At 40.8% G+C, this 9,687-nt stretch overlaps 1 protein-coding gene across 1 annotated transcript; it reads right to left on the bottom strand.

Annotated features, from left to right (window-relative positions):
• Positions 1 to 2,159: 2,159 nt before the first annotated feature.
• Positions 2,160 to 9,217, bottom strand: LOC311049286 (bile acid-CoA:amino acid N-acyltransferase-like). The gene is made up of 13 exons (XM_084062823.1): positions 9,171 to 9,217; positions 8,763 to 8,883; positions 7,560 to 7,769; positions 6,856 to 6,955; positions 6,536 to 6,744; positions 6,024 to 6,199; positions 5,798 to 5,914; positions 5,197 to 5,282; positions 4,807 to 4,900; positions 4,555 to 4,635; positions 3,986 to 4,121; positions 3,707 to 3,814; positions 2,160 to 2,185 (listed from the first exon to the last, which is right to left on the bottom strand). The coding sequence occupies exons 2-12, from the start codon at positions 8,863 to 8,865 to the stop codon at positions 3,714 to 3,716; spliced, it is 1,413 nt and encodes a 470-aa protein (XP_083918949.1). The 5' UTR covers positions 8,866 to 8,883; positions 9,171 to 9,217; the 3' UTR covers positions 2,160 to 2,185; positions 3,707 to 3,713.
• Between the last annotated feature and the right edge of the window lie 470 nt (positions 9,218 to 9,687).

Below are 9,687 nucleotides of genomic sequence, written 5' to 3'. Positions count from 1 at the left end.
CTCGGTAAGACAATCTGAAACAAATGACAAGGTTTTTATAACTCATTGTAGCAATAGTATATATATAAGAGTTTAGATAGGTTGACAATATTAGGCCTGTTGGTAATTATACTAATATATATCTGTTTCCAGAAGCCTCCAGGTCCTTTGAGTACCCTGTGGCTGTGCAGGCCTATATCAATGGGAGCCATGAGCATATATTGACTCATTGGGTATGTTTGTTATTTTACTGTATTTTGTCATCTTGCTATAGGGGCCTAATGTCTGGGATGAATTGTTGGAGGGTTGGTCTAATGCTTTATTTGATTTTTTGTAGGAGCTGGACTAACCATCACTGTTTTTCCCACCGTGCCATATGTACTATTTAGACGGGTTTTTGCTATTGGACTGTGTGCAATAGGGTTGACCTGAGGACAGAGCTATACTGGGCCATTAAGTAGCATTGCATGATTTTGATTTTGCGTATTTGTATTTTGTTTTTATTTGCTTATTTACTTTATTTGCTTTTGGTTTTGCATTATTTGGATTTGATTTGTTTAATCTCGGTATATTTACTTTAGAGGCCCCGAAGCCCTTACCCTTATTGCCCCTTTGTCTTTTGGGTTTAGTCCCTTTACAGAACTCCCAGTAATACTAACCGCTTTCTTCCTTTCTGTATTTTAACCGGACTACTTTTTAAACCAACTGTTTGAATAAACTTGAAACATTTGATACATCAGCCTCTGGTTCTGTTCATTCCGAACCCGTACCCTTCTGGGGAACCTTACCTTGTTCAGTCCTATATATCTATATATACAGTATATGGTTAATGTGTTTAAAGGATCCCTCACTCCTATATGTGTGGGTGGCGTAGTCATTGCTTTACATAGCCCTGCTACACAAGTATAAGTCTGGAATTAAAAATGGACCTTGAGTAAAGGTACAAAAGTATTGCTATCAAAATATACTTAAAGTACCAAAAGTAAAAGTACTAAAAAGTTGGAAAATAGCAGATCTCCAAGCTCACAACGCCTCGAGCTTGTAGATCGGCTATTTTCAAATAGCCTTTTTATAAAATAGGACTAAAGTGGTTAATGTATGTCTTATAATGACTGCACTTTGTTATTACAAAAAACTGAAGCGTCATCATCTCATGAGTTAAGCTTGAAGCCGTAAACGGAGCATTTAATTACCGCGTGGTGTTCTTTTCTGTAACAACCAGAATGAATCACTTACCGCACATACTGTCTTTCCCCGGGTGCAGGACGCAATCCCCAAAACAGACCCATCGGTTCATATCCTAGGTATGAGCCCCCAACTGAAGGGTGTCTGGTTACTGTTGTCAGGAGAGAGAATGAGTGGATTTACCGACAACACAAAAAACTGATTCCCTGATATGATCAACTATAGTGATCCATTTTGTGATCCATTTGTATGGGTGGGCTTGAAGGTAGGAGCTGCTTGATATGTTAGATGGGGGTGTGGGGGTGTGGGGTGTGTGAGCGTATATGTGGAGGGGAATGGGGCAGGGTGTGTGTGGGTGGGCTTGGGTATGGGGGGCTTTCAGGTAGGAATCGTTTGGTATGGGAGGGGGGTATGGAGTGGTAGGGTGTGTATATATGTGTGTGTGTGGGGCGGGGGTATTTGCCTGTCACTGCCTTCAAACATGTGAAGGCGGGAAGGCGGGGCCTATTTCTTAAAACATATCATGAACGCAATATCCAATCAAATATCTAAATTGTTATAGCATTTGAAGGTCCTCTATAGAGCACATCTCCAAAACCGATTTCACTTTTGTCCATAGAGGGCATCAAACATTAATAGTTGTATCGTCTGTCGTACAAAGTCTACCCACCTCCAATTGCTGCACCACACGGCTGACACAGCCCTGGGTAGGCAACCAGGCCTGGCCGGAGATCCACTTTTCTAGTTTTCAATCAAAATCCTAAACCATTACAAACCATTCATGGACCATTGGTTGATGTGTACTCACAGTTAACGGTGCCCTTCCCATCTGTGCTGTAGTGGGACAGTGCTTCCCACAGGTCACCATCCTCACTGTGCATTTGTGCGCGCACTGTGACAGGCCAGTGGGGGGGCAAGAAAGAACCTTCAATGATGATCGGTTCATCTATGAGAGCACGAGAAGGTGTGGCTTTTAAAAGCGGAGCTGGCTTCTTGCCGATAATACTCCATGGTACTGTCCCTAAGGTTAGATGGAAAAATAGACACGTTGGGCACTTAACAGAGCAGTCGGATTTAGATTTAAATGTCCAAAGGGTTGATATTAAAGTATCAGAATGCGGTAAATTACTGACATTACTGAGATGTAGGGTATTATTCCACACAAGATCATTTTCTATATGAAAAGCTCCAGGTGTTCCTTGCCATTGCTGACCAGGCTGTTTTTTGTCCATATTGGCATAAATTACATTAGCAGCAGAAGCTGCGTGGTGTAATTCTTCCTATGCAGTTAAGGAAATTGTTTTCCAATAGACAAGTTACAGATTGACAGATTGTGGTAATAAACATCACATTATAATGCTGTTGAGTGTGTACTGCCAGTAGGCTACTACAGACCTGAAAAATCAGAAGGCCCACCATTGTTACAATAACACATGGCAAGGCATTTCTGGTTCATGGAGGTAATTATGTACAGTAGAGGTGTTGCCATGCATTTGTGACTGGATGTGTCACCCTACAACATCCATGTTTTGGTTTGGGTCACTCACTGATAGGAGCATCAGACAGCAGGAAGGTTTATTTCCTGCTGTCGGTGTACTAGTGTACGTAGAGATGGTGTGCATAAGCCTATTCTAGAGCTCTTCTGAACTTGTATGAGTAATTACACTTACGGTAATTGGCCGAGTGGAGGCCTACTTGGAAAAACAAGATGGAAAATACAGTTCCATCCTTACCCAATTTACGGTGCAAACATGTCAACTTCCAGCCCCTCTGCATCACACTTATGTCTGTGAGCTGCCACAACGCTTTTACATGTCCTTTAAGCATTATATGGTCTTTCAGTCAACCCTAAAAAGGAAATTATAAATAAATCAGTTGTCAGCTCTATTTATAGGAATAATGCTGTTTTACCATCTGGAATTACTCACTGCAATGTTGATCAAGGGTGAAATGCACTCTGTTGTTACTGTCTGCAGAGAGCTCTCTGCTCTGCTACAGATTAACCTCTTCCACATGTACTGTATGACAAGTCAGCCACTGTAGTTTGAGCTCAGTTAGACATTAACCCTTGACGTCATATATCCTGCATGTGCACCAGATAGACTTCACAGTTGCCAGTTAGTTCAGGTTGGCATCCAGCCCTTTTGGTGCATTACTGCCACCTTCTGAGCTCCGATGTGTGGATCGGATAAAAGACTATCAAAGTCCCTCACTAGATGATATCCTATTTAACACTTGTGTATCCCTTAATACATCTAACAGTAATCTAACCTTTGTAATCTTTAGTAGCTCAGTAATATCTTCAGTGTACATTCCTGGAACCCTAATTCCCTCAAAAGATTCCTCATCGTCCAGAGAATGGACGGACAGACGTATGCCTTTAAGTTTGTATGGACGACCTGAAAACACAATGAGTTTTCTTCTCACAATAGCCTATCTAATGTTTGTGAGGAAAAAAAGCTGGAATTAGGACAGGAAAATAACTTCACAAGTCAGGAATTTTAAATTTTATTCATTTGGGGGAATGTGTTTCCATACACACCACCGCATCACCCTCTTAAATTGCATTCCATAAATTTCAGGGTTTTCTTCCATGAATCTTCCTGGGCAGCAGCATGGGACGCAGGGTGTCCTCCCCAGACCGTGAGAACTACAATTAAGACAATATTTTACATGCTATTTAGTATAAATGTAAATATTAAATATTATTCCGATATGAATTCAATACTCTGGTAAAAGGTTACAATTGTGAAGATGATAAATTCACAACAACATCAGACAAAGTACAAATACTGCTGTGTGAGGGGGGAAAAAAACATACTCTTTTTAGGTTTGTTGGCCCATGTGGATATCCTTGTGTTTGGGGTATAAGGAGGCTCAATGAGGTGACCAGCACCGGGGTATGACAAGCAGGTGAACAGGTGGGCTCTGCCAGCAGCCCTCAGGGTCTCCTCCATCTGAAGACAAACAAAACAAGCTATTAGTATAACAACTATACACTGTAACTCAGAGTAAAGTTGTGTAACAACCCTGTGCTTCAACTTTTAAGTGTCTCATCTCTTGCATAGTCAAGAATGTGCTTCCATGAATAGCCAAAGTGTATCTATAGTGCAGAATAAAAACAATTTACGGCATTACTCTGTAGGAGGCTACTAGTAAATAAGGGGGCCTATCTGTCTTTGTGTGTGTATCCAGAGCTTGTCAAACTGCCGGAAAGATCTGCACCACATTTCTTGTTCACTCTGCCAGTAAGCCAAAGTCCAACACTTTTGTTTACTTCATATGTTTTATATCTTTTGAAATATTTAACTTATTTTTCCCAAAAAAAAATTAGGCTGGTTGTGGCACTTAAGGTAAGACAGATGAGAAGAAAATGCTAATATACTGTACCTCAGTTGCATTCTCTTTACTTGCAGTGTTCTGGTCATCTTCACCCACGATGCAGAGTAAAGGGCAAGCCAAGTTTTCTAACTGCAAAGACACACACACACTTTGTCTCAGGTCAGAGTTTGCTTTAGTGATATAAAACACAATTATTAGGAAATGTTTTAATTAGCTGTGCACACAAATGAGTTATTCATATTAGCAGTATTGCTGTTGAGACTCTACATGTTGAGACTAATGCATTGCTCATCACATTACCTTTATTTTCTTCTCAGGGAAGACGGTACTAGGTGAGGAGGCTTTTCTGTAACTGACATAATCCTGTCCATCACTTTGCCAGTATGTCTCGGGACTGTAAATACAACACAGTTTAAACGGTTAAACAATGAAGAACTTAACTTGTTTCGCACCCCAATGAATCCCACGATTTGTTTTCACTTGTTATCATGCATAGCATTTTGAATTTACCAAATTGTTGTTTAGACGGACCACTTCACATGGCTAAAACTCCAATTGTTGTGTATTTATTATTGTATTATTGTAAAAAGTGGAAACAAACAACAACAAAAAGAGAGAGAAGCAGCATCCAGGCAATAATTCATCAGAGGTTTTATTTACCTACACAGAATTTCATACCGATCACCTTACTTTTCATAGCTTTCAGTGCTGCGGTCACAAATGTAAAAGTTGTTGACATTTCCCATTGGACCATTTACACCAATCAAACACTTCGGCTGAAAAGAAAAGAAAAAATCAATAGTGAATGTAGAAGTACAGGACTGTCACCAACAAGGCATTTCATACTGTACTACAGTATATGTAAGTCCTTCACGCCAGGCATACAGTGAATTTGTCGTATGTCTTCATTCTGCTTAAAACATTAATCATCTAGGACATGAAGTATGCAGTACACAAAGTGCTGCTTAGGCCTGCATGCATGGTGCTTGTGGGCCCATGAAATGGATCCAATGGATCTAGTAGAGATAAAGGAATAGAAGAGTTTGCACACTGTAGCTCCCTGACATTATTCTGGCATCCACCGAAGAGCAGTATGCTCGAAACGTCACTTATGTGGATGCCACAAAAAAGTAATTGAAGGGAGCTACAGTGTGCGAACACTTCCATTGAGTTGATCTGTGTCTCCTTTGAATTCAGCACCTGCACCTGCCTTTAAAGGGTGTATGGATGTGTGCGTGACCTCCTTTGTTTCTAGTAGATTGTTGTTTCTAGATTAAAAACAATCACTTACACTGCAATCAATCTGAGTGGCCATTCGCAGAGCTAGGTATACGCCAAAGGAGAAACCCATGACTCCAATCCTGTCCCCACAGACCTGAGGATGATCTTGGAGTAGCTGGAATGCTGACTGTTGATAATAGAACAAATGGAGCTTTTGAGGACATGAAAACCTGATTCAGTAAAATGTCACAATAAAGAGAAAGAAAAATGCAAGAATGTTGAATGGTCACTTTTACCCGAAAGTAGCTATCGCCCACCACGACACAGTTGGGTGGACCAGGCATTTCTTTGTGCTTGAAATAGACCAGGGCAAGACTAGCGAAGCCTCTGGACGCAAACAGGGCAGAACGATACTCATTCAGTCCTCCACCCATACCCCACATGTCTATCATGGCTGGGAATGGCCCTGGGCCTAGAGGGAATGACTTGATTAGATGCCATTTATGAACACTTATCTATCTCGCACGTTTCATCGTGAATATTCTTCCGATAAAATGAAAACAGTTTTGCCCTTCTCTGTCCTTTGTCCAGAGTTGACTGCAGGTGCGGTGGTCTCAAATCAAATTAAGTGAAAGTGCAGCACCTGCACTTCATGATTAGAGCACTTTATGAGCATATAAAAATGTAATAAAAATATGTTTTCTTACTTTCTGTCTAAGGAGTTTTCTTTACGGTTTTTGTGGAGCGCGAGTCTTTTTCTGATCAAATGATGCCACATTTAAAGATTTATTTTTGATCATATGCTCACCAGGTGGTAAGAACAATGTCCCCACAATGCCATCCTGGCGAATCTCTATTCTTCTTACGCCTGGTGCCATGTACCATCGTTCAACAGTTACAGAAGCCAGCTGCTCTGAATTCTGTCCCTCTTCACTCAAACTCTCACTGGGTGACACGTGGCCTTCAAATAAGGACAACTGTACCAAGTATGGAGTCTCTACATTTATCTTCCTCAACCTGGGGACAAAATACAAAGCAGTAATTTGCGTTGAAACAAGCTTGATGCCGTAAAATGATGATTTAATTACTTGTTGTGTTCGTTTCTATAACTATAACTGTATTACCTACCGCACATACTGTCTTCCCCCAGGCGCAGGGTGCAATCCCCAGAACAGACCCATCGGTTCACAGCCTAGATATGAGCCCCCAACTGAAGGGTCTCTGGCTACTGTTTAGAGGAGACAAAGAGAAATAAGTGGATTAACCAACAACACAAAAGGATGACTGCATTACCTGATTTAAACTATAATCAGTGAGCGATCCATGTTTTAGTCTGATGTCAATTAATTCCAATTTACAGACAGTAAGTTGAGTGCTATTATTGCCATCTGCAACCAAGTATAAAGAGTAAAACATATTTTCTCACTTGTAAATCATTTTGGCAACTGCAGATAAAATCATGAAATATGATAAAGTACACATGTGCATATGACTGCTCTATTTTTGAGATTCTCACACTGTTTCCTAGTGGTTCAAACTCTGAACTGTACTCTCACAGGAACATATGTTAAACTCCTTGACAACATGCAAACTATTACATGTCAAAAGAGGAGAAGAGGGTAGACAACACGAACGAAGCATTTTGCACAGGATATTTATATTTACAAAATTAATCTAATTAATGAATTGTTATTTTTGTAATCCAAAAACGAACCCCTATTTTTTTGCTCAGCATCTGTAATCTAATTACTGTATTTTCTTAACATTTTACAGCAATCAAATTCCTGAACCATAACAAACCATTCATGGACCATTGGTTGATATGTACTCACAGTTAACGGTGCCCTTCCCATCTGTGCTGTAGTGGGACAGTGCTTCCCACAGGTCACCATCCTCACTGTGCATTTGTGCGCGCACTGTGACAGGCCAGTGGGGGGGCAAGAAAGCACCTTCAATGATGATTGGTTCATCTATGAGCGCACGAGAAGGTGTGGCTTTCAAAAGAGGAGCTGGCTTGCCGGTGCTCCTCAATGGTACTGTCCCTAAGGTTAGATGAAAAAAATAAAATACATAAAGACAAGTTGGGCACTTAACAGAGACACATTTCACTCAAGAGTTCGTATTGGCACATAGTGCTGTGGATTTGTAGCCACAAACAACCAGTCCACAGTACTGAAGGAATCAGTGATTTGTGGTTCCCCTCTTGTGAATTTGTAAGTGCAATTTCGGGCAGGGGTCTTCAACGTTTTTCAGGCCAATGACCCCCTAGCTGAGAGAGAGAAGAAGGAGGGACCACCACTACATATTGTATAAAATTTGTGTTGCAGATTAAACTTTTCCATAGATTTCATAGATAGCTTCATACACTTGTTTGACAGCACTGTCATCAGTGTATGTTGGATTCATGTTAATGTGTATTTTCAGACCTTTAACCATGCACTTAAACCCTCAATACTTAGTAAACTTAACATTTAACTGTGTACTTGGTCTGCTCTTTTTTCCCCTCTACACCAAAGCTCTTTGCCGAAAATAGCCGATCGGCTATTTTTGGCTAAGAATATTTCTTCTCAGAATAGGGATGCTAGCGTTCAAGTGGTTAATGTAAAAAGAATATCCTATCACACAAATATTTGGTGGCCCCCCTCCTGTAGTAACTCTGAGGACCCCCTAGGGGTCCGGACCCCCTGTTGAAAACCCATGATTTAGGGCAATATAGGGTCATTTGGCTGTCATGGAGCGGCAGTGGCTCATGTAGAGCAGCCACCTTGGAATCTGAAGGTTCCCGGTTCCATCACTGGCTCCTTCTGGCTGCGTGTCGAAGTGTCCTTGAGCAAGACACTGAACCCTTAACCCTTCGGTTGTTGCGGGTGCCTTGCAAGGTTTGCTCTGCCATCAGAGTGTGACGTGTGAATGGGAGATTTGAGATGCATTGTAAAGTGCTTTGAAGAAAGACGCTGTATAATAAATGCAATGCAGTCCATCCATTTAGCATTTTCCTTGTAAGACTGTATACTTGAAAACACAATTTCCCTTACCCAATTTACGATGCAAACATGTCAACTTCCATCTTCTCCGTATCACACTCAATTCCGTGAGCTGCCACAACGCTGTCACAGTTGCATGTCCTTTAAGCATCATATGGTCTTTGAGTCAACCCTAAAGAGAAATTAAGTAAAAACAAAAATAAAAATAAATGTCATATGCATTATGCTGTGCAGCACCCAGCTGACAGACAGGGCAACACTCAAAACCGCCATAAAAGAGCACCTGTCTGCAAATGGTAACTGTCTGGTCCTATTAAAGTCTAAGCTTAACACCAGAAATGACCCCCCTCAACTGTTTACTGTACATATGCTTTTTCTTTTTATTACTACTAGTACAGATGATGTTTTGCATATTATTGTATATTATTGTTTGTCTTTAAAATAAAACAGGCTACTCACTACAAAGTTGATCAAGGGTGAAATGCACTCTGTTGTTACTGTCTGGTCAGGGCCCTCTGCTACAGATTAACCTTCGGCCACATACTGTATGACAAGTCAAGTCACAAGCAGACACTAATATGCATAGAGTTAGCCCTGATACATGACTGTCATATATTACATGACAGTCATGGATGATCTTCAAAATAGCGTTTGCATTGTCTCCCTTTTTAGCCCGTGCATCTACATAAACGTTCAAACTTCAAATATAAAGTGCATACCCCATGGCCACGGATGTTACAATTATGTACGGGCCCTCAGAAGTACCCGTATCTTCCGTATTGTTCAATTAAAAGCCTTTTAATCCGATCGGTGGCCATTTTCTAATAGACTTATCATGTATTAGAGTGCAATACGCCTCCCAACTATAGGAGGAAATACGGAGAAAATGGCCACCAATCGGATTAAAATGCTTTTTATTGAAGAATACGGAAGATACAGGTACTTCTGAGGGCCTGCACACAATTGTAACATCCGT

This window comes from Gymnoscopelus microlampas, assembly GCF_963454915.1.
Source record: "Gymnoscopelus microlampas genome assembly, chromosome: 7".
Taxonomy (NCBI): Eukaryota; Metazoa; Chordata; class Actinopteri; order Myctophiformes; family Myctophidae; genus Gymnoscopelus; species Gymnoscopelus microlampas.
Note: the sequence above shows the minus strand (reverse complement) of the source record. Positions and strands in the feature narration are given on the sequence as shown.

Excerpts from the sequence above, each read along its gene's own strand:
- LOC311049286 (XM_084062823.1), bottom strand. The coding sequence starts at position 8,865 with ATGATGCTTAAAGGACATGCAACTGTGACAGCGTTGTGGCAGCTCACG. Across the intron at positions 7,770-8,762 it reads ATGTTTGCATCGTAAATTGG|GGACAGTACCATTGAGGAGC; the intron begins GTAAGGGAAATT and ends ATCTAACCTTAG. Across the intron at positions 4,636-4,806 it reads TCCCTGAGAAGAAAATAAAG|TTAGAAAACTTGGCTTGCCC; the intron begins GTAATGTGATGA and ends GTGTCTTTGCAG.